Source organism: Xenopus laevis, chromosome 3S (assembly GCF_017654675.1).
Source record: "Xenopus laevis strain J_2021 chromosome 3S, Xenopus_laevis_v10.1, whole genome shotgun sequence".
NCBI lineage: Eukaryota > Metazoa > Chordata > Amphibia > Anura > Pipidae > Xenopus > Xenopus laevis.
In genome coordinates this window covers 26,418,454-26,444,517 of record NC_054376.1, presented here as the reverse complement: position 1 = coordinate 26,444,517, position 26,064 = coordinate 26,418,454, and the positions used below count along the sequence as shown (strand labels likewise).

General features: G+C 40.1%; 1 protein-coding gene across 1 annotated transcript in view; it reads right to left on the bottom strand.

Moving 5' to 3' along the window:
- Positions 1 to 496: 496 nt before the first annotated feature.
- dbnl.S (drebrin like S homeolog) overlaps positions 497 to 26,064 on the bottom strand; it is a 29,870-nt gene continuing 4,302 nt past the window's right edge. The window contains 11 exon segments of the mRNA NM_001092694.1: positions 497 to 2,510; positions 4,682 to 4,757; positions 7,061 to 7,146; positions 7,542 to 7,635; positions 8,687 to 8,720; positions 9,247 to 9,398; positions 9,492 to 9,569; positions 9,791 to 9,934; positions 15,358 to 15,432; positions 15,524 to 15,636; positions 18,491 to 18,546. Coding sequence (NP_001086163.1) covers positions 2,371 to 2,510; positions 4,682 to 4,757; positions 7,061 to 7,146; positions 7,542 to 7,635; positions 8,687 to 8,720; positions 9,247 to 9,398; positions 9,492 to 9,569; positions 9,791 to 9,934; positions 15,358 to 15,432; positions 15,524 to 15,636; positions 18,491 to 18,546 — 1,048 coding nt within the window. The 3' untranslated portion in view covers positions 497 to 2,370.

Sequence of the window (26,064 nt, the reverse complement as noted above, 5' to 3'; positions counted from 1 at the left end):
TTGTTAATATTATACAGTGACTGAGGACTGAGCGCCTGGGTGATGGAATTGTGGGGAGCTAGAGTGGTCTCTTACAGTTTGTGTTTTACTGTAACTTCTAATATCTTGCAACTGGGGGTACTTTATTTATTATAATACACACGTTTCCATGAGTCATGTGACAGAAATGACATCAGAACTCACCGTTTATAACTGATGACATCAGAACTCACTGTTTATAAAGATATAATTTACAAGATATTCATGGCTTTTGTGTAATATATATATATATATATATATATATATATATAATATGCATAAAGTTTATTAATGAATGGCCATGTATTAAACATTTCCAAATGTCACCAGTGTTCCAGTATGGAATGTGCACTCGTGTGCCTTTGTGATATCTGAAACAGGTTCTAACTGAGATTTAAAACAGGCCCTGGTATTGCAAATACACAAAGGCAGTAACCTATTAATATATCCACCATTTTTGTGCAAAAAGAAAATAAAGTCAGCATTACAAAATCTTTTTATTTCAAATTTTAATGATTAAAAAAAAAACCCAAATAACATAGCCAAAAAACAAGTTTCAGCATGATTATGTGATTTCACAAGACACAAAATTATGTATCATCATTAGCATGATCCTACAAGCCCAGAGATTGCAACACAGCATTCAATAGTCACAGGAGAGGCATGGTCTTCATGGACCAGCCACCACATTTCACATTAAGGGGAGCAAAGGCGGGGGGGGGGGTGTTATTTCATGCTCGGTATACGGGAATGTTTGTAGGGAAAGCAAGCTGTGCCATTTACTGGGAGGTCAGTGTATGCATTGGAGAGCAAGTGAGGATAGAGGAGAGTGGAAAAGGAATCACACAGACTCGGCCCAACAACTATCAGAGCAAGTATCTTATAGGGGAAGCCCATGGAATTGCGAACCAAGTAAAGATTATATTTGCAACCCCAATTTCAATTCTAATGATTAGCTCTGTTTAGCAAACATTCTGGTTCCTTATCTGGCAGAGCATACGGATGCAATAGGGGTACAAAGTTTGTTCCAGGTCTATAAATCCACAGCAACCAGATGTTCACTTTCAAACAACAAACCAGTACACGTTACCTGCGCATTGTTTTCTATGTGACTTCTGCGTGACACTTGGGATTTGCCAAACTGGAATCCTGCAAGTGATTGGCTGGGTGACTAGGCAAGAAATAAATCCTTGGGCAGCTCTAAACCAACCAGTAAAACCAGACAGTGGTCTGAATAGCAAGAGAGCCTTGAAGGCGAACTAAACCCTAAAAATGAATGTGGCTAAAAATGCCATATTTTACGTTACTAAATGTATTGCATCAGCCTAAAGTTTCAGCTTGTCAATAGCAGCAATGATCCAGGACTTCAAACTTGTCACAGGGCGTCTCACATGCTCAGTGGGCTCTGAGCAGCTGTTGAGAAGCTAAGTTTAGGGGTCGTCACTAATTATCCAGCAGAAAATGAGGTTTGTCTCTGATATAAGCTGATGCTACAGGGCTGATTATTAAATTGTGATGCTAGTTGCACTGGTTTCTGTGCTGCAATGTAGTAATTATCTGTATTAATTACTAATCAGCCTTATATTGTGACATTTCTATTCTATGTGTACTGTATATTGTGAGTGGGTCCCTAAGCTCAGTAAGTGACAGCAGCACAGAGCATGTGCAGTGAATCAGCAGAAAAGAAGATGGGGAGCTACTGGGGCATCTTTGGAGACACAGATCTTTACTGCTAAAGGGCTGTGGTTGCCTTGGGCTGGTACAGAAGCCCAAAACTTAATGTACAACATTTCTAGCCTACATCTTTAATTAAGCTTTAGTTCTCCTCTTTAGTAGAGGATATCAAGCAAGGTGGCCTTGCAACATAGTCTGGGGTGGGGTGAAACAAGTATGGAGCCCTTGGGACTTGCACACTGAAGGGGTTGAAGAAAAAGATAAGGGATTCGGTGTGACTAATGGACCCTAATGGTAGGAATTATAACAGCATAAGGTCCTCAATGTCTTGCAATGACACCCATGGAAATGACACCAAACTGCCTGCACAGCACAAGGAATGCTTTCTTACAGCACCTAGAATAGACTTGATCAAGATCCCTGGTGCTAATCAAAGCCCAGAATAGTATATATGATATACCTACATGTGACTTGTATCAGAGTGCATGAGTTTGTAAATTAACCATCTAGTTGCCCACTTCTCGGATCAACAGGAAGCATTTTGGCCTAGTGAAGACATGAAGTGCTTTTCTTGTGGTAATAGCCTATCGTGTTAAAACCGTTTTAGTGCAACAGGAACCTCTCGTTGCCAGGCCCCGCCTCCCCCCCCATATTGCTTTTGCTCGTTCACAAGTGGACTCACTCCAGTAGCTCGACATAATTGGCTGGAAACATTCCAAAGTGACCACTGGGGGCAACACCACGCCACCAGCCATCGTCAATCATCTCGATTTGTATTATTACGTCGTCTGGGTCAAATGAGATCTCTGTATCATCAGCTGCAAGGAGGAAACAATAGAAACCCACAATAGTGCAGTTATTATACAGATACAAGTCCATACAATACATACATACAATTTTGAATTGATGTGAATTTTTTTTTTCCTCGAATAAATTCGAATGGGAGGTTATTTGTTAAAAATTGTGAACGTCTAAAATAAGATTGAATGGGAATGACCCCAAAAATTTGATTTGTATTCGAATCGAATACGAACAAAACTCGAATCGAATTTTCCTGAAAAACATTTGAATGTCAGAAAGACTATTAACATCTTCAAATGGGTCAACGGAACTCTGCCATTTAGGTGGCGAATATTGAAATTAGAACCGTTTCCATGGTCAAGGTGTGATAAATCTCACATTCTAATTTACATTCGAGTTGGTGCTTTTAAATTAGTATTTGTAAGTTTTATCAAAAAAAAATTGAAAATTCGAATTTACCATTCAAATCTTAATAAATCTGCCCCATAGTGTGAAAGCTGCACTCCCTTAGAGCTGGGTGCCTGGAATCCAAAAAGTTAAATACATGCAATGAAGGTGGCCTGTACTCAAAGTGCTTTATTCCATAAATTACACCAACTTTGTTTTGTAATTTATGGAATAAAGCAATATTTGAAGTGTGGACCACCTTCATTGTAAATATAAAAATACAGTATATATATATTGTATATATACACACACACAGGGGCACATTTACTAAGGGTCGAATTTCGAAGTGGTAAAACTTCGAAATTCGACCATCAAATTGAGCGAATTTAGGCGTTTTTGATCAAATTCAAATTGTTCGAATCGAACGATTTAATCAAACGGACGAACGATTTTCAAAAAAAAAAAACTTTGAAGTTTTCTAAAGAGACAGTACTTCGATTTTCGAATGGTCGAATATTCAGAGTTTTTTCAATTCGAATCGGATTTTGGCCTATTCGATCTTCGAAGTACCCAAAAATTACATTGAAATTTGAAGTTTTTGAATTCGAAAATTCACTTCGACCATTAGTAAATGGGCCCCATAATATTTAACACCTATTCTGTTATTCCGACAAGCAGGAATCAAATGTCTTTGAATTTCATCTTGTATTCCATCTCTTTCCACATAAGCAATCTCACCGCATTGTGCTGTATTTAGCTATAAATGTAATTGCTATGACTGAGGAAAGGTCAAATACACTATGTGTTTAGTTAGGGAAGTAGTAATGCCCTTGCTGAATGCTGGCACAAGACCAACAGCTGCTTCTTCTATATGATTATCTAAACTTTAGAAATATTTTTATGGCTTTTCCTATGGAGACAACTAGTGATGGGCAAATTTATTCGCCAGGCGGGAATTTGCCCATTTCCCTGCCGTCGAATAAATTCGCCACAAAAATGTAGACAATTTAGACAATAAACGGACGCCCATTGACTTTAATCAAAGTTGATGCTGCCGTCAAAATCGCCGTTTCTCTAATTTTTCTACAGTTTTGCAAATTTCGCTGGACTGATGGGACAAATTCGCCCATTACTAGAGACAACTACTAATTCAACATAACATTCATTTCATTATATGTCATTTTAACAGTGATGACTCAAATAAGCCTGGGTTGTGATAAACCTGGTAAAAAGAGTCAAGACCTTCCCCTTGATTCAGGGAGCCATGTACCTTTGCATTGTTTTCTCTCAGCCCACACTATCCAACTCCATGTTAAATATAAACCATTTCTATTTCCCATTAGGCTTTGCTACACCTATTAGCAGCATTCTTCCACTGACTAACCAATGTTTAAATAACTTATGAAGATCCACATACTACGTAAACCACCCATGTCATGAGATGTTGCTCTTCATCTGTTTCTAACCTATGATTCACGTGCTAAAACCCAGTGGGACAGCCACTGGCTGGAATGTATTATAACTTTATAATAAAGAAGAGCCGTGAATATCCTATAAATGATATCCTTTTAAGCTGTGCTTAGTGATGTCATCAGTTATAATCTGGTGCTTGGCCTATATGGTCATGAAACTCTTCTCTGACTGATAATATATTTTTCAAACAGGGGGTACTTAATTCACTATACACAGCCTGAGATCATCCAGCACACATTCCAATATCCCTACCTACATAAACATTTTCTACATTTTGCCTCTTCAGTCTATCCATGAACATGTGTTCACACAATTTTATCATACCCACCTGCTTGGTAGTCATACAGTGCCCGAGCGCACATTCCACTATCTTCTGCCACTCCAGTCTCATATACTGGATCCTCCTGGGGAAGCAGAGACAAAAGTAAATTAGAATTTAGCTCTCTGCTTTTCAACCTAATGCCCAAGAGAAAAAAAAAAACATCTGCATCTGGATACCAATTATCACTGCATAAAAACAGACCTATAGGCCTTAAAGGGGAACCATTCAAAAATGAAAATTTAAAATAAGCTACATTATACTGAAATAAGAAACTTTCTAAATACAATCAATTAAAAATTCTGCTTGTTTCGGAAATAATCAAGTTTATCTTCACTATACCTCTCTTAGCATCTATTTCTCTTCATTCTTCATGCAGCAGTTGGGTAGATATTCATTGACAGTTAGATCCAATATATCGTATAGGGGAGGCTTCCTTTCCTAACAGATGTATTAGAGCTCACTCAAATAACTGATTCCAGTACAAACAAATCCTGCATGTAGAGAGACATGATGTCTGGTGATTTTAATAGAGTGAGCTCTAATACATCTTCTAGGCAAAAAGACCCCCCCTATAAGAAATATTGGATCTTACTGTCAATGAATATCTGACACCCAACTGCTGCATGAAGACAGAATGAAGAGAAACAGATGCTGAGAGAGGAATAGTGAGTAAGAGCCCTACGTACTATTCTTACACTGGACCTGCACAAACGTAGAAGATGTTCCTAAGTCAACATAAAGTATGGGACTTTTTCCACGTAATGTCAATGGGAAGAACTTGTACTGTAGTGAGATAAAACCCACCAGTGGAAGATTTAATGTTGGCACAGGCAGTGCAGGCAGAATGGGGTCCAGCCACAAAGAGTTACAAATATGTAAAAACTGTTTTTGAATAATTGTGCAATAAGGTGTGTAAGGCATTGCTAAACTAGCGAGTGCCACTATTCCATTAGTGTTGTACAGTTCCTATATAACTTCTAAAGAAACCTCCAATTTGCCTTAAAGAGGCCGTTCACCTTAGATTTAGCATGATGTAGTGATGATGTCGATGATATTCTGAGATAATTTGCTTCTTATTTTGTGATGTTTATATTATTTAGCTATCTGTTCGGAATCTCTCAAGTTTGGAATTTCAGCAAGCTATGTGGCTGCTAGGTTGCAATATACCCTAGTAACCAGACAGTAGCTTCAGTGTGAGACTGGAATATGGATACAGTATAAGGGGGACTAAAGAGAAAGGTACGCAAAAAAAAATAACAATAGAATTGTAGCCTCACTGTCCATGGATTTAGGGCTCTTACACACGGCCGTTTTTGCCTGCACTCCCCTGAGTTGTGCGTTCATCCGTTCAGCCGCAGGGGAGCACAGGAGTAGACGCAGTCAATTATTTTGTATGTGCCAAACGCAGGTGAAATGCAACATGATGCGTCCCAACCTGCATTTGGTGCTTACATGCGTCTGTTCTCTACTCCTGTGCTCCCCTGCGGCTGAACGGAAGAAAACACAACGCAGGGGAGCACAGACAAAAACGGCTGTGTGTAAGAGCCCTAACGCTGCACCATAAGGCTCATTTACAAAGGGGTGCACAAGATTGGAGAGTAGAGAGTTGCACCTGTCATTGGTCACTGCACACAAGAGGGGCAGCATATGGGCAGATTAATACAGGGATACTGTCATGGGAAAAAAAATATTTTCAAAATGAACCAGTTAATGCTGCTCCAGCAAAATTATGCACTGAAATCCATTTCTCAAAAGAGCAAACAGATTTTTTTATATTCAATTTTGAAATCTGACATGGGGCTAGACATATTGTCAATTTCCCAGCTGCCCCAAGTCATGTGACTTGTGCTCTGATAAACTTCAATCACTCTTTACTGCAAGTTGGAGTGATATCACCCCCTCCCTTTTCCCCCCAGCAGCCAAACAAAAGAACAATGGGAAGGTAACCAGATAGCAGCTCCCTAACACAAGATAACAGCTGCCTGGTAGATCTAAGAACAACACTCAATAGTAAAAACCCATGTCCCACTGAGACACATTCAGTTACATTGAGAAGGAAAAACAGCAGCCTGCCAGAAAGCATTTCTCTCCTAAAGTGCAGGCACAAGTCACATGACCAGGGGCAGCTGGGAAATTGACAAAATGTCTAGCCCCATGTCAGATTTCAAAATTGAATATAAAAAAATCTGTTTGCTCTTTTGAGAAATGGATTTCAGTGCAGAATTCTGCTGGAGTAGCACTATTAACTGATGTGTTTTGAAAAAAACATGTTTTCCGATGACAGGATCCCTTTAAAAAGAAACAAATTTTTAAAAAATAAAAAATTACTGTTACTGGTCCTTTAACTCTGCACAGTTGATACTGACAATTGCTTATCTCACTCACCTGGGGTGTATCCTCATAAATATTTTGGTTCTCAGTGGCATCCTGGTATATATTCTCTTCTTCTTGCTGGGAGGCAGTGAATTGCTCTGCAGACACACAGAGAGTTACCCATCACACTTATCCTACAAGATACAAACTTTATATCCAGAATCTTACTTTTGCCAAGTACTTTTTTTGTACCTTTCACATGGACAGTGGACTCTGGTGCATGAGAGACAGGGGGCACAGGAGATTCTGGGGGTGTCTGGTGAGCACGATACACAGGGGATGATGGGGGTTCCTGGACACGATGTACAGGGGACGAAGGAGGAGAAGACTCAGGCTGACAGGCCGACTTCTGCAAGAAGGGACTGCGCAGCCTCCCTGAGGATTGGCAGAGTGAAAGACTAAGACGCCATGAGCAGACAGACTGTGATGAACTCAGAAGAACAAATATTGGTATACGTCTGCCATCACTCTAACAGCAGGCACAGATACTCACCAGGCTGGGCACTCACTGAGCCAGACTCGGGTAATGAGCGCTCTTTCTGAAGGAACATCTCACGTGGGTTAACAGAGCGCTGGGAGGCAGGAACCTATAGAAGACACAGTAAAGCTCTGTAATAGCATCTCATTTTATCAGGATTCACTGAGGTCTGGCCTGGTGTTGTGAGACTGGTGAATTGTTAATGTGATGCCACTTTTCAAAAAGGGATCCCGTTCCCAGCCTCAAAATTATAGGCCAGTTAGTTTGACGTAGAAAAGTTAATAAAAGGGACAAGATACTTAACTTCATTGCAAATCATAATACTATTGAGTTTGTGCCAACATAGGGCAAGGCCAGATGTGGCGTTTTTACGCTGTGTTTTTAAAAAAGCTCTAAATACGCATAAACTGCACTACCACTGAAACTAATGGAAAACGCACTATGGCAATTCACACAGGGCGCTTGCAAGCCGAAATCCGCCACAGGACACCAGTATTGGCGTTTTTCAGCAGAAACGCCAATACGTCAAGAAACTACCAAATCAATAGACTCTATGGGATCTGCACGTTTGAAACCACACTTTGCGTAAATACGAATCGTATTTTAAATATGGGGTCCAAAATCTCAATAATAATGAGAGCATGAAACGCATGTGACGGTCGCGTGTGGTTTCAGTGGCGTATTTACGCCCGGCGTTTCTTTTTTAAAAATGCAACGTAAAAACGCCATGTCTGGCCTTGCCCATAGTTTTAATGTGCAACAGATCTTGGCAGACTGATTTAATTGCCTTTTATGGGGAAGTGACCAGGAACCTCAACTCTGCAATGGCAGTGGATGTGATCTACTTGGACTTTACTAAAGCATTTGATACAGTGCCACACAGAAGGTTACTGGTTAAATTATTGGCTCTTTATACTGTACTGTATTAGTATCTCCTGACTCAGCAGTCTCCTCCTCTATTGACTAGGTTAGTGCTGGGGGGAAGATTTTCATACAGCCAAGTAACTACCCAGAGTTCATATTATGAGAAGTGCCGGGGTTTCAGGCTCTTAAATTAAAACTTACCCATTAACCAGCAGTAACAAAATCATTATGTATTTCAGATTACTGGTCAGTCCAAGCACTAGTGTTACTCCTGTTCCCTGAATATGGCTACTCACCGTCTGCTGTTTTTCTACTTCCTCTTGCTGTTTCCTGTGAAGGTTAAATTCATTTGTTTATTAAAAATTAACAAAATCATGATTTATATTTTCTTTATTTCCCCTGATATGCATGTCTCACTCACCACTGTATATACATTAACTAGCCCTCAATATGATAATACCCTGTAAGTGCTTTCTAAATCTACTCATCCTTTGTTTAAGTTTGTCACTAAGTTTTCCGGTTTTCTCAGAATTCTCTCTCTCTTTTCTTGCTTTCTCACCAGCACTTGATTCGACCTCTGTACAGTTATGTCACCTTGAGCCGTCTCTTAGACCTTCCCCAGGTCTGGACTAAATCAAAATAAGCCCTGGCTTTTCAAGTACACAAAGACCCAAAGCACCCCTCCACAGGCCCAATAAATAGTGACTGTCTATGGTTTCTTACAGCAGCCCTGTGGTATTTTCCAGAATTTACAGATTGCCAGTCTGGGCCTGAACTCCCCCATCTCTTTCTTATATTTTGTCTCCAGTCATTCCTTAATTAAGTTGTCTCTCCTTTGTAAAATTGTAGCAAACACCTGTGTCCGTCTATCTCCTTTGACCTCTCTCGGAACCTCCGCTCTCTCTCCTCAGCCTCCCTCTGCTCTCTCTCCTTGCGCTCCCTCTCCAGCCGATCTTTTTCTACATTTGCCCTCCTGTGTTCCTCTATTCTTCGTTCTTCTTCATCTTTCTAATAGAGAGAGAGAGAGCTGTTAATTTCATGTAAACCTTTGCTCTGCAGTCCTGGCTGTGATTTTAGATCAGTAAAGGTACCATTACTCACCTCCGCCTTAGCCCAGAAATTCTCTTTTCCCACGCGTTTAATTTCTGACATTGCATTGGTTTTCTGATAGACTGAACCCTGTTAAATGTTGAAAAAAATATCAAACGCTGGAAAAATTTACAATCATATACTAGCCCCAATGAAGGGTTTCAAATGATTACAAAGGGTTTCAAATGATAATTTTACTTCAAGCCCCCACAGATATGTTATAGTGGAATAGTGGGGCAACAGCCTAGAGAGAGCTGGAGAGTTATTTTATGTAACATTATTCATTTAATCTAAATGAGGCCTTTTCTCACCACTGGTCCCTGGGGTCCCTCGTTGCCCCTGTTACTCTCCTTGTGGAAGTTGTAGTTGGCGCCAGATGCTTTGGCCACCTTTTCCATGATGCTCTCAGGCTCTACATCCTCTTCAGCACGAGCATTAATTGTAACATGGGCACCCTGGAATAATGGGAGTTGAATGGAATAAACTTAAAACAAGATATGTCAGTAACATTAAGAAAGGCAGAAGTGGGCAGGATGAAGATTGAGACCAGGTAATAGAGCTAGGGGCCGGGGCATTCCTACCTGGCAAAACAGAGCCACAAGCCTGGACTGGCAATCTGTACATTCTGGTAAATGCCAGAGGGGCTACTATAAAGGTGGCCATACATGGAGAGATCCGCTCGTTTGGCGATGTCGCCAAACGAGCTGATCGCCCTCCAATATGCCCACCTTGAGTTGGGCAATATCGGGCTGATCCGATCGTGGGCCCTAGGGCCCAACGATCGGATCCTAACGATGCCTAACGGGTAGTCGGATCGCAGGACCGCATCAACGAATAGATGTGGCCGCGATCCGACTGGATTTTTTGTCCCATCCGATCGAGATCTGGCCAACTTTTGGCCAGATCTCGATTGGTGAAGCCCGTCGGTGGGCCCCATACACGGGCCAATAAACTGCCGACACGGTCTGTCGGCAGCTTTTATCGGCCCGTGCATGGCCACCTTAAGATGTTATAGACAGTCACTATTTATTGCGTTAGTGTGGGGGCGTTTTGGGCCGCTTGATATGCCAGGACTTATTTTAGATCTTAGTCCGAGCCTGTAAAGTTGTGATTGGATGTGTCTCCTACTGGACTATGTTTTTTTGCACTAGATTTACGCAATGGCTAAAAGTTGCCTGCTAATTATATGCCATTATAGGCACATTGTGATCAGCAGTTCACATGCAAATTTTAAAGGTGACAGAATAAACAATAAAACCCTAATTGTGTAGGCAGTTAGGAATAATATATGGTGTTGGCTTCACATTGGGCTTAGAATGAATACTATCTTTAAAAATGGCTGCTTTATTGGAACTCCTTATAGATGTTCACTGTTCCCTGACCGTGTTTTAAATGAGGGGTGGGCATGTCCTAACAGCCACTGCCAGACATATAGAATAAATAAAAAACCATGAATTGTGTAGGCAGTTATGAATAATATATGGTGTTGGCTTCACACTGGGCTAAAAATTAATACTATCTCTAAAAATGGCCCTTTATTGGAGCTCTTTATAGATGTTCACTGTCCCTGACTGTATTTTAAATGAGGGGTGGGAATGGTTGTGGGACCTGCCAGTGCGGCTTCTGACCTACTTCCCTGGAGGGGTGGGCCGCAGACCCCCCCGTCTGATGCTGGGCGTGTCCTAACAGTCACTGCCAGAAGAACAGTAGGAGGGGACAGCCAATCACAGCCCTGCAGTCACACAAGCAAATACATGCTTCAGTTCCCTATCAGGTCAGCCTAGCTGCTGATTGGTTCCTATCCTACAGGGCAGTGTGCTGAGTGCTACTGGCTCCTCCTGCACAGCCTGAGAATTCAGGGAGCAGGAAGTGGAACAGATGGGGCAGACTAGTAGGGAGTTTGCAGAAATTCTCTATAAAGTAACCAGAAACACAAATTTTTCAAGCACATTCCTTTTATATCTGAAAGAGTAAAATGCACGGATATATAGATATCGTTTTTTGCATAATATTTCTCCTTTAACATGTGGAAATAAATAAAGGAGAACTATAATTGTTCTACAAAAAAGTACCCTAACTGTCCTGGGTGTTTAATCAAAGTGTTTTCCAAATGTTTTTATTAGTCATGCTTCACTGATTTTTTTTATTGCAATGGCATTTCCCCTTTTTAAAACGGTTATTGAAACCTTAGGTGTCTTACAAATCACAGCTACAGAGATTGCCTTCTGATTATTAAAGGGGCAGCTCACCTTTAAATGAACTTATAGTTATATTCTGAGACAAATTGCAATTGGTTTTAAATTTTTACTATTTTTGGTTTTTGTTATTTAGCTTTTTATTCAGCATCTCTCCAGTCTGCAATTCCAGCCATCTGATTGCTGGAGTCCAAATTATCCTAAAAACTATGCACTGATTTGAATAGAAGACTGGAGTTGTTTTTGCTTGGTTGGTGGGTTGCAGTTGGATTTCATGTTTGTGGTTTTAGCTTTTTATTCAACATCTCTCCACTTTGCAATTTCAGCAATCTGGTTGCTAGGGTACAAATTACCCTAGCAGCCATTCACGGATTTGAATAGGAGACTGGGATATGAATAGAAGAGGGTCTAAAAAACATGAGTAATAAAAAGTAGAAATAAAAATACATGTGTAGCCTTACAAAGCATTTGTTTGTTTTTTTGATAGCTAACTTTTTATAAATTTTAAGTTAACAGGGTATGGTTGAGAAGGAAAAAAAAGGGGGGGGGTACAGTGGAGTCCAGTAATCTTGTACATATTTTGCATTGTATAAACCAAGATTCGGTTCGGGATTCGGCCAGGATTCGGCCATTTTCAGCAGGATCCGGATTCGGCCGAATCCTTCTGCCCGGCCGAACCAATTCCGAATTTACATATGCAAATTAGGGGCGGGGAGGAAAATCTTGTGACTTTTTGTCACAAAACAAGGAAATAAAAAATGTTTCCCCTTCCCACCCCTAATTTGCATATGCAAATTAGGATTCGGGGGTTCGGCCGAATCCAAAATAGTGGATTCGGTGCATCCCTAGTATAAACATTGGTAATACTGTAATCATCATCTTAAGGCAACGTTAACATGTGTACATCAGTCCAGGGGTCTTATATCTTACCAAATTTTTCCCCCGGGCTTCATAAGTTAATTTTATCAATGGGAGCATTCGGTTTATATATTGTACCCCTTCACCTTTATTTGGTGGGAGAGGGGCAATCCATCTCATGATTAATGCTTTCCTGGCATAATAAAGGAGAGACCTAAATAAAACTCGCCCTGGTTGCATTAAGGAAGTCTTCCACTAGGCCCAGTAGGCATATTTCAGGAGTAAAAATTGAGGGAAGTTCCAGGATTTCCCCTATATAAATGTGTGACGTCTGCCCAATATGAATGACAAGGCATGTCCAAAGCATGTGCCAGTAAGACTCATCTTGCTCCCCACATTGTTTACTTATTGGGGTCTGGATTTTCCCCATGTGATGCAGCTTGTTGGGACTGAGGTAAGTTCTCAATATAAATTTGTGAGAGCATTTCTTTTTAAGCATTTGTTTTTAGATGGGGTCAGTGACCCCATTTTAAAGCTGGAAAGAGTCAGAAGAAGGAAAATAATTCAAAATCTACAGTGGTGTGAAAAACTATTTGCCCCCTTCCTGATTTCTTATTCTTTTACATGTTTGTCACACAAAATGTTTCTGATCATCAAACACATTTAACTATTAGTCAAAGATAACACAAGTAAACACAAAATGCAGTTTTTAAATGAGTGTTTTAAATGGGTTTTTATTATTTAGGGAGAAAAGAAATCCAAACCTGTGTGAAAAAGTAATTGCCCCCTGAACCTAATAACTGGTTGGGCCACCCTTAGCAGCAATAACTGCAATCAAGCGTTTGCGATAACTTGCAACGAGTCTTTTACAGCGCTCTGGAGGAATTTTGGCCCACTCATCTTTGCAGAATTGTTGTAATTCAGCTTTATTTGAGGGTTTTCTAGCATGAACCGCCTTTTTAAGGTCATGCCACAACATCTCAATAGGATTCAGGTCAGGACTTTGACTAGGCCACTCCAAAGTCTTCATTTTGTTTTTCTTCAGCCATTCAGAGGTGGATTTGCTGGTGTGTTTTGGGTCATTGTCCTGCTGCAGCACCCAAGATCGCTTCAGCTTGAGTTGACGAACAGATGGCCGGACATTCTCCTTCAGGATTTTTTGGTAGACAGTAGAATTCATGGTTCCATCTATCACAGCAAGTCTTCCAGGTCCTGAAGCAGCAATACAACCCCAGACCATCACACTACCACCACCATATTTTACTGTTGGTATGATGTTCTTTTACTGAAATGCTGTGTTACTTTTACGCCAGATGTAACGGGACGCGCACCTTCCAAAAAGTTCAACTTTTGTCTCGTCGGTCCACAAGGTATTTTCCCAAAAGTCTTGGCAATCATTGAGATGTTTTTTAGCAAAATTGAGACGAGCCTTAATGTTCTTTTTGCTTAAAAGTGGTTTGCGCCTTGGAAATCTGCCATGCAGGCCGTTTTTGCCCAGTCTCTTTCTTATGGTGGAGTAGTGAACACTGACCTTAATTGAGGCAAGTGAGGCCTGCAGTTCTTTAGATGTTGTCCTGGGGTCTTTTGTGGCCTCTCGGATGAGTTGTCTCTGCGCTCTTGGGGTAATTTTGGTCGGCCGGCCACTCCTGGGAAGGTTCACCACTGTTCCATGTTTTTGCCATTTGTGGATAATGGCTCTCACTGTGGTTCACTGGAGTCCCAAAGCTTTAGAAATGGCTTTATAACCTTTGAAATTGAACTCAGGTGTGATAAACCACAGTTAAGTTATTTTTTAACAAGGGGGCAATCACTTTTTCACACAGGCCCATGTAGATTTGGAGTTTTTTTTCTCCCTTAATAACGTAAACCTTCATTTAAAAACTGCATTTTGTGTTCTATTATGTTATCTTTGACTAATAGTTAACAGTTTTTGATGAGCAGAAACATTTAAGTGTGACAAACATGCAAAAGAATAAGAAATCAGGAAGGGGGCAAATAGTTTTTCACACCACTGTATATAAAAGAAAAAAATGAAGACCAAAAGCAAAATTGCTTAGAATTAGTCATTCTATAACACACTAAAAGTTAACTTAAAGGGATACTGTCATGGGAAAATGTGTATTTTTCAAAACACATCAGTTAATAGTGCTGCTCCAGCAGAATTCTGCACTGAAATCCAATTCTCAAGAGCAAACAGTTTTTTGTTATATTCAATTTTGAAATCTGACATGGGGCTAGACATATTGTCAGTTTCACAGCCGCCCCTAGTCGTGTGACTTGTGTCTGCACTTTAGGATGGAACTACTTTCTGGCAGGCTGTTATTTCTCCTACTTAATGTAACTGAATCAGTCTCAGCGGGACTTGGCTTTTACTATTGAGTGTTGTTCTTAGATCTACCAGGCAGCTGTTATCTTGTGTTAGGGGTCTGTTATCTAGTTACCTTCCCATTGTTCTGTTGTTAGGCTGCTGGGGGGGAGGGGGTGATATCATTCCAACTTGCAGTACAGCAGTAAAGAGTGACTGAACTTTATCAGAGCAAGCCACAAGTCACATGACTGGGGGCAGCTGGGAAAATATGTCTAGCCCCATGTCAGATTTCAAAATTGGATAAAACAAAATCGGTTTGCACTTGGAAAATGGATTTCAGTACAGAATTCTACAGGAGCAGCTCTATCCCATGACAGTATCCTTTCAAAGGTGAACCACTTGGACAGCTGGCAAATTCCTAGATCTGATTCAAAAAGAGCAAACTAGCAAAAGAGCTCCGATATTTGTCAGTGTTCCAAGTCAATACCTAATCTATAACCCATTGTCAGTCTAATACCTTGAGGAAGCTGGCCATGGTGCTGACATGGTTGGCACACATTCCTTTCCGGGCATCTTTCACACCCTCGCCTGTCTATAAGAAAAAGAGAAGAGACGTGAAGGAACTCAAACATATATATGGACATTAAAGGACTGTACCATACTCGATTGTATTTCAAGCTCACCCAGTTGATCAGGACAAATTTTGGGAGTCCAGAGTTGGGGTCTTTCACCCTGCAGAAGGCGTACATCACTTTACCACTGCTCAGTTCTTCCACTAGCTCCTCGAGCCCCCCATCTGAGGCAAATGAAGAAGAGGATGGAAAGGAGACATTGTGAATAGGGAATCTATGGGTAGTACTGTATATTGCATTGGTGCCATCTTCTGCTTGGGGTGACATTACATATACAATATGCTTATATTTATCAAAGGTTGAATTTCAAATTCATGTGAAATTTTTTTTTGTTTTAAATGATTTTTACTGTTTTTCCAAGTTAAACAAGCAGAAACTTTGACAAAAGATGAAGGCTGAACAGTGAAGCTCATTCAGTTATAAAACAGTAGGTGGAGCCATCTTGATTGTTCAAGAGATTAATACACAAAGGGGGTTTTGTAATAATAGGCACTAAGTTTGCCCAGGAGCAGTAACCCATAGCAACCAATCAGCAGGAAGCATTTACTGGTCACCTGTTTAAAAGCAAACATCTTATTGGTTGCTATGGCATATTGCTCCTAGGCAATCTTAGTAAATTTTATTACATATGGGGTATAAGGTTATACCAATCATACAACCAAACTACTAAAATACCTAACCTTAAAGTAAGTGAAATGTTTTTACTTAAATAAATTTGAAAATACTCGATATTTGAATTGGGAGGTTATTTAAGAAAAAATCTGGATGTCTAAAACGGGAACAAATATTACCAAATTGAAAATTTGAATAGAATTTGATTCGAATTCGACTAAATTCGAATCAAGTTTTTTCTCCGGAAAAAAATTTGAATGTCAGGAAGTCTACTTACATCTTCAAATTGGTCACTGGACCTCTGCCTCTGACTTATACATGAACCCAGCAGGTTTTAGGTGCCGAATAGTCAAATTTGAATTATTCCCAAACTCGATTCTTGAATTTGAATCGAGTTTGGATTATACCTAATTCGAATTTGTGAGTTTTGACCAAAAAAACTATTAGAAAATTTGAAGTTTACTATTCGAGCCTTGATAAATCTGTCTCCCAATGTTATAAGGTGCAGCTAGGGTTGCCAACTTTTAATAAAATTTTCACCGGCTGGTGGTGGGGGCGGGAACACGGGGGCGGGCTGTGATGTAAAAGGGGCGTGTCGTGATATAGAAAGGGGCGGGTTGTGGCATAAAGGGATGGATCCAGAACACATGATTGGCCAGAAGGCAGCAAAAAAGGTACATTTTGAGCGGGTCGGGCCGAGGGATTTTGTTAGGAGTATTACAAATTTACTGGCAGCTACATTGCTGGTAAATTTGTAATACCGGCCCTGGCCTTGGCAGGTGTTTTACCAGCTAATCCTGTAAAATACAGGTCGGATGGCAACCCTAGGTGCAGCCCATCCTGTTGGAGTTCCCTGATTTGGCACGTGATCTGGTAACCTTATGTTGTGAAAACAAATTATGATTCATGATAGCATGGATGCTGGGGTGTGGTTTTATTGGAGTCTGTGGATGAGATGTTATTTCCACATCTCAGTATAGCTACTCACACGCCAAGAATCTGTGGTCCTTCGGTGGGGTGGACTATTTTTTCTAAAAGGAACAGGTCAGTGTGAAAATAAAAACTGGGAAAATAGACAGGCTGTCCAAAATAAAAAATGTTTCCAATATAGTTAGTTAGCCAAAAATGTAATGTATAAAAGCTGGAGTGACTGATTGTCTAACATAATGGGCAGAACACTACTTCCTGCTTTTCAGCTCTCTAACTCTGAGTTAGTCAGTGACTTTAAGGGGGGGGGGGCACATGGGACTTAAATGTTAAGTGAGTTTGCAATTGATCCTCAGCATTCAGCTCAGATTTAAAAGCCACAGTTATGACCTATGTGCCCCCCCTCAAGTCACTGATTGGTTACTGACTGGTAACCAATCAGTGGAAACCAAGAGAACTGCAAAGCAGGAAGTAGTGTTCTGGCTATTATGTTAGACATCCAGTCACGGCAGCCTTTATACATTACATTTTTGGCTAACTAACTATATTACAAACATTTTTTATTTTGCACAGCCTATCTATTTACCCAGTTTTTATTTTTATACTGAACAATTCCTTTAAAACAAAGTGCAGTGGTATGACTGGTCAAAATATGTGCTACATTCAGCATACAGCCACATCTTACTGACACCATACAAAGTCAACACAGAGGGGCAGATTTATCACGGGTCAAACTGAAAATTCTAATTTTCAATTTTTTATGGTCAAAACGGTCAAATTAGACTAGGGAGTTATTCGAATTCGATTCAAGTTTTTAAGATTTATCATACTCTGGCTCTTTAAGAACTCAAATTCGACTATTCGCCACCTAAAACCTGCCGAATTGCTGTTTAAGTCAATGGGAGGGGTCCAGGGATCAATTTTGAGTTGCTTGCAGCCTCATCGAAAAAAAATCTTCAGAGAAAAAACTCAAATAAAGTTTTTTTACATTCAAATCGGATTCAATTCGCATTCGATTCGAGTTTTTGGGTCAATTTATTTCACCCCAGTTTTAAAAATTAGATGTTTGAAACAGTTTTAGGTCAAATTTAGAATTTATGGGAGTTTAGGGGAGTTTTTAAAAACTCACATAAATTCGAAATTCAACCTTTGAGAAATGTGCCTCGGCGTGTGCTGCTGGGGGTGAAACATATAGAACCTTAGCAAAACAGGGTGACTAAGGCACATTTTAGTTAACTCCATTAAGCAATGGAGTAACTAGATATAACTGGGCCCCACAGCAAATTATTTTTTAGGCCACCAAAATGTCTAGATGTTGACCTGTTTTACCAATATTTATTGAAACGGTATATGAATTAGGGTTTCGTGGGGACCCTATACCTCCTGAGCCCCCCTGCAGCCGCAGGGTCTGCTTCCTCTATAGTTCCACCCCTGCCATCAAGTCATGCAACCAATGTGTAAAAGGCATGGATTACTCACCACCAGTTTCAGCCAATCGGATGTCATTGCTGTTACCTTCGTATGTATAGAGAGCCCTTGAATAAAACATTATTGGCATTAATAATGGAATCACAGATGGTGGATTAATGAGCAATCTACTCTCTTTAAAATAACCCTGAATACAAAATGAGTTGCATTCCTCTTTGAATGTCATTGTACATTAGCTGTTTGAACTGGCAAGGTTAAATACACAGTTTATGTAGCTGTTGGCTGCCCAGTGCTATGTATAGTGTGCCATGAAGTGGAACTATGTGGTATCGCTACACAGCATGCTTGGTGGCTGCACAATGATGTGAGCTGCAGTTGCACAGTGGTTTCTTTTTTTAACATTCTATTTTTTTTTTTTATAATAAAACATTTGTTTTTCCTCCAGTGAGCTTACAAATTAGGGATGCACCGAATCCAGGATTCGGTTCGAGATTCGGCCAGGAGTTGGCCTTTTTCAGCAGGATTCGGCCGAATCCTTCTGCCCGGCCAAACCGAATCCTAATTTGCATATGTAAATTCGGGGTGGGAGGGAAATCGCGTGACTTTTTGTACAAAGAAGTAAAAAAATGTTTTTCCCATCCCTAATTTGCATATGCAATAGTGGATTCAGTGCATCCCTATTACAGGGGTTGCATGCTATCAAGATTAGGACATTGTTACAGTTGTCCCTAGGTTCCTCTACCCCCAACAGTGTAAGTGGCGGGCTGTGTTGCTATGTCCCGTACATCATAGAGTATAAAACATAACCAAAAAAAAAAAAAAACAGAAATGAAGAAAAAGAGAAACTGTAAGTGAACCATCAAAAAAACACGAAAAAAGAAAAAGAGAAGGAAATGCACAGTGGTTTCTAATATGAAGGTCCTGAGTTGCTGGGTGTTCTCGCTGTTTAGGGGGCAGAACAAAGGGCACGAGTACAGGAGGCAAAATTAATGGCTTTCTGTATGAATATATGTGGTTCACCCCTTTTAGAATGTTATAGAATGGCCAATTCTATGTACGATGCACCAAATCCACTATTTTGGATTTGGCCGAACCCCCGAATTCTTTCCGACAGATTAGGCCAAATGCGAACTGAATCCAAATCCTAATTTGCATATGCAAATTAGGGATGAGAAGGGGGAAAACATTTTTTTACTTCCTTGTTTTGCAGCAAAAAGTCACGCAATTTAACTCCCCAGCCCTGATTTGCATATGCAAATAAGGATTCAGTTCGGCCGGGCAGAAGGATTCAGCCGAATCCAGCTAAAAAAGGCTGAATCTTGGCCAATCCCAAACCGAATCCTGGATTCGGTGCGTCCCTAATTCTAAGCAACGCTTCAATTTGTCTTCATTATTTTTTCATTTATAGTTTTTCAGTTATTTGCCTTCTTCTTCTGAATCTCCAGCTTTCAAATGGAGGTCAGTAACCCCACCTAAAAAAAAACTGTTGAAATTGCCAACTGGAGAGCTGCTGAATATAAAAAGCTAAATAACTAAAAAAAAAAAAAACACAAATAAAAAATTAAAACTATTGCAAATTGTCTCAGAATATCACTCTCTACATCCTACTAAAAGGTAACAATTTGCACCTGCAAATATAACATTTTAGGTATTATGTCTCTAGTGCATCATGGTTCTAACCTCCTGGTTTGGTATCAGAAGAGTTAACGTGCATTTCCCACACACTAGCCTCTTTTCACTTCTTTGTGCAAACCCCCCACAACTTCCTAATGAGAACGAAACCACTCTATTGTAAGAGAAGCCTCTATACAAAGACCCATAGGTTGGCTGATTGCAAATGGGTTGGTTACTCAGAAGAACTTGTTACAGCTGGGGGATAGATATGTACCCACACACACAGACACGTGTTATACTGATCGGCACATACAGCACAGCCACTAAAACCTGTCTTTCCACATAAAAGCATAGAGCAGAACCTGTGCAATAACAGCACCCACCTCAGCCTATGGCTTAGTAGTAGTTCAACAGCCTCTAAGGCCAATCCTTAAAGGGGTGGTTCACCTTAAAAGGGGAACTCCACAAAAAAATAACAAGCTTTTTGCAAAGTAAACATAATTTCAAGCAACTTTGTAATATACATCATTTAAAAAAATATGCAGACTTTTCATGATTTTTAATGGTTTCTGACAGTTCCCTAAGCCTAGTCCCCTGCTCTCCTGCTGATATGTCTGACTACTTTGCTGAGCTGGCTGACTACTGTTACTTTGTATCAACAGCCATCTGTCCTCAGCCTGCATCCTCCAAACCCCACAATTCCCTGCACATGTGATTTCAATAAGGAACGGGACATCCCAGTGCAATGCATTGTGGGTTATGTAGTTCCTGCTGTCTGTAAACTGTGGAGAAGTTGTTACAATTGGTAACATTAATGTTTTAGTTCCTCCTTCCCTGCCAGGATTTCAAATGATGCAGAAAGAGAAGAACTGTTAAAGTATAGCATTTATTCATACTTTTTGAAAGAAACAGGTAACTGTGATGGGTATATTGGGGGTTTATGTGTTATGTGGGCCTCTTTATCTTTAATTTTGGTTTGGAAACCGGAGTTCCCCTTTATGTTATAGAATGGCCAATTCTAAGAAACTTTTCAATTGGTCTTTATTATTTATTTATTTTTTTAGGTTTTTGATTTATTTGCCTTCTTCTTCTGACTCTTTCATGCTTTCAAATGGGGGTCACTAAACAACCCCATCTAAAAACAAATACTCTGTAAGGCTACACATGTATTGTTATTGCTACTTTTTATTACTCATCTTTCTATTCAGACCTCTCCTATTCATATTCCAGTCTCGTATTCAAATCAATGCAATGCAAAGGGTAATTTGGGCCCTAGCAACCAGACTGCTGAAATTGCAAACTGGAGAGCTGATGAATAAAAAGCCAAATAACTCAAAAAACACAAATAATTAAAAATAAAAACCAATTGCAAATTGTCTGAGAATATAACTCTCTAGAATCTAGATTATACTAAAAGTTAACTCAAGGGTGAACAACCCCTTTAACGCAGACGGTAATTTAACAAGCAGGGGTTTAGGGGTGTAAGGGTGCTCTTTTCTCAACCTTCTAAACATTGTACAGGTATGGGATCCGTTATCAGGTCACCCAATATCCAGAAATCTCCAAATTACGGAAAGGCCATAGATGTTATTCAAATAAAGTTAAATGTTGGTGTTTCTGGCAGCTCAGTAACTCAGGTGCAGACTCTAAACTGTTACAACATTGAATTGATACATTTCTCAGCAGCCTCTCTGGAGTATTAGCAACTATTGTATCAATACTAACAACTGCCTGTAATGAAACTCAGGGATTCTGCTCAGCAGGGACAAAGATAACAAATGTATCAACTACATGTATCCATTTAGAACAGATTACAGGGTCGGCGACCCTCCCTTCCAGAGATGCTTCAGAAGGTGAAAAATGACACTTAAGACTTCAATATTACAAAAACGGTCACAAATAGAAAGTCATTGGAAAAAGTTGTTATTTCTGGTGATCTGGTATCTGAATACAACTAGTTGTTTGAAGGTGAACCACTCCTTTAAGATATAATAAATCCTTATTGGAAGCAAAACTAGCCTATTGGGTTTATTTAATGTTTATATGATTTTCCAGTAGACTTAAGGTAAGAAGATCCAAATTACAGAAAGATACATTATCCGGAAAGCCCCGGGTCCAGAGCATTCTGGATAACAGGTCCCATACCTGTATGAGTGTGGCTTCTGCTTCATATTCGGGCAGAAGGATGCCAGTGGTAGGAGAACACTAGCAGATAGGGATCGGCCAATAACAGATCCTAAACAAGCTGTAGGCACAAGTCTGTAATTTTACTATATACACACAAACACAGACATAATAATGAATGGAGCTCTGCCAGATACAAAGCCGCAACCTAAGCATAAACTGTGTAATTACACGGCTGGGACGCTCCTTGTTGCACCTTGAGCCAAGGCATCAATGTTAACCCTTTGCAGTAAGAGAACCAACAGCCTGGGTTTTTATATAACAGTGAGGACACATATCTGAACAAATATGTTAGATCTAGGCAAAGCATGCCCGGCCATGGAAAATTCTACAGCCCCTATTTAGTATATTATTTAGCACCTAAAGAGAATGTTATTCAGTAGTAACAGCTATATAATTATACCAAAAAAACTACAGACTGAAGACACATTTGAAACAGGCTACAGACAATGGTCCCTTGTTATACACAGGCATATTCTCAGTCTGTTACACACATCAGATCCCTGGATTAGATTATATTCAGTTTTAAAATCTGACATGGGACTAGACATATTGTCAGTTTTCCAGCTGCCCCCAGTCATGTGACTTGTGCTCTGATAAACTTCAGCCACTCTTTAAAGGCTGTACTGCAAGTTGGAGTGATATCATCCCCTTCCCCACCAGCAGCCCATCAGCAGAACAATGGGAAGGTAACCAGATAGCTCTTACACACAACCGTTTTTTCCTGCGCTCCCCTACTTTAAGTAGACACAGTCAATTATTGTGAAGGAGGCTGTACACAGCACATGTAAGTGCCAAACGCAGGTTGGGACGCAGCATGTTGCATTTCACCTGCGTTTGGCGCATACATGCATCTGTGTGAGTACAGCCCCTTCACAATAATTGAGTGTGTCTACTCCTGCGCTCCCCTGCGGCTGAACGGAAGAAAGTGCAAAGCAGGGGAGCGCAGGAAAAACCACTGTGTGTAAGAGCCTTAACACATATCTATGGTAGATATAAGAACAGCACTCAATAATAAAATCCAGGTCCCACTGTGACACATTCAGTTACATTGAGGAGGAGAAACAACAGCCTGCCAGAAAGCAGTTCCATCTTAAAGTGCTGGCTCTTTCTGAAAGCACATGACCAGGCACAATGATCTGAGATGGAGCCTACACACCAATATTACAACTAAAAAATACACTTGCTGCTTCAGGAAAGAAATTTTATATGGTATAGTGAATTATTTGAAGTGTGAACAGTGTAATGTAGAAATAAAAACTACACCATAAAAATCATGACTGAATCCCTTTAAACTGATGCTGACACGTAAAGTTCATTTAAAAAATATATCATCACATCTGTCTTTGTAGGAGCATTGTAATTTTGCCACAAAAGCACTTTCTGATATTTTTACATTATCTATCTGTAAAAATAGTAGTAGCAGTAGGCTTTAGGAACTTCAAGTAACAATTACAGGTATGGGATCCGTTATCTGGAAACCCGTTATCCAGAAAGCTCAGATTTACAGAAAGGCTGTCTCCCATAGACCCCATTTTATTCAAATAATCCAAATCTGTAAAAATAAACAGTACATGATAGAAAATAAAATTTAACTAATCCTAATTGGAAGCAAAACCAGATTATTGGGTTTATATAATGTTTACATGATCATATAGTAGATGTAAAGGGATACTGTCATGGGGAAAAAACATTTTTTTTCAAAATGAATCAGTTAATAGTGCTGCTCCAGGAGAATTCTGCGCTGAAATCCATTTCTCAAAAGAGCAAACAGATTCTTTTATATTCAATTTTGAAATCTGACATGGGGCTAGACATATTGTCAATTTCCCAGCTGTCCCAAGTCATGTGACTTGTGCTCTGATAAACTTCAATGACTCTTTACTGCTGTACTGCAAGTTGGAGTGATATCAACCCCCCTCCCTTTCCCCCCCCCCAGCAGCCTAACAAAAGAACAATGGGAAGGTAACCAGATAACAGCTCCCTAACACAAGATAACTGCTGCCTGGTAGATCTAAGAACAACACTCAATAGTAAAAACCCATGTCCCACTTAGACACATTCAGTTACATTGAGAAGGAAAAACAGCAGCCTGCCAGAAAGCATTTCTCTCTTAATGTGCAGGCACAAGTCACATGACATGGGGCAGCTGGGAAATTGACAAAATGTCTAGCCCCATGTCAGATTTCAAAATTGAATATAAAAAAACCTGTTTGCTCTTTTGAGAAATGGATTTCAGAATTCTGCTGGAGTAGCACTATTAACTGATGAGTTTTGAAAAAAACATGTTTTCCGATGACAGGATCCCTTTTTAAGGTATGAAAAAAATCCATTATCAGAAAAACCCCAGGTCCCAAGCATTCTGGATAACAGGTCCCATACCTGTAATTGCAAAGCAGACCTATCAGTGATAATCAAAATGACTAGAGATGGGCGAATTTGACCCGTTTCATCAAAAATTCACCACTAACGAAATATCACCGACGCCCAATAAAGTCTATGGGCGTCAACATTTTTTTGACGCGCGGCCATACAAAGTCTATGGGCGTCATTTCTGCTGTGAAAAAATTCATCCATCCCTAAACATGACCTATAGGTAACTTTTTATGCACATGAATGTTTTGAAAAGTAGTATTTCTGTGTCAGTATCAATTTAAGTATATAGCGATTGCTCTCAACAAAGAATGTGGTTTTCTTGGTTTCTTATTTACTTTTGGCAGTGGGGAATATGAAGATGCTGCAAAAAAGTGTTCTTGTATGTACAGGGGTCAGACAATTAGACATATTTTGAGCAACAGACCGCAGGAACAGGCCCTAATTGCAACTGTGCAACCCTCAGCAATCAGACATTTATTGTATTTATTCTGCACAAGACACATATAAGGTAAGCGTTACATACACATCTTACTCAACAAGGGCTGAGCTGTTCCTAGATATAAACAGAAACTGAGGTTCCTGGAATTAGATATACAGTGACTGTAGGAGGCTGTATACATGCACAGTGAGATGGGACCCCTTTATTACATAAGTAGCTTTAAGTCCTTATAAATACGCCGCTTTATCTCGGCTTGCATGCAGGGCTCCTCCCAAAATCAATCTGTACACAAAGGGTGTTTAGATACATAGTGATATGGATGTTCACAATCTAGCATAGTTCAAGGTTGTAAATAAGGCCTGGCTCTTTAGAAATCATTCTCCATAGAAGTGTATCTTAGGGTAAGGGCACACTGGGCGATTCGGGGAGATTTAGTCGCCTGTCGACAAATTGCCTCGACTTTGCGGCGACCAATCTCCCTGAACGCCTTCCCTCACTCTGCGCTGGCTAAAATCTAAAATCGCCGGCACTAATCACATGCGGCAATTAGTTTTCCGAAGTCGCCATTGCCGTGTGTGATTAGCGCTGGCGATTTTTCATTTTAGCCAGCGCAGAATGAGGGAAGGCGTTCGGGGAGAATGGTCGCCGCAAAGTCGATGGCGATTAGTCGCCAGGCGACTAAATCTCCCTGAATCACCCAGTGTGCCCTTACCCGTAGCAGTGTAAGGTCTCCCTATATAAACCTCACATTAGGAAATAAATGTACTGATCCTCTGCAGAATAATTTGAGTTAGCTGTAAGAATACATGGTAGTTGAGGTTGGAAAAAAAAAGTCAAGTTCAAACATTACTTCTAGTTTACCCAGAAAAGAATAGAAAAAATCTAAGTCTGTCAAATCTTAGCCGACTCCAAAAATGTTTAAAGGGGAACTATAGCGAAAATGAAATTTTAATATAAGCTTCCTCATACTGAAGTAAGAACCTTACTAAATACAATCAATTAAATATTTTGC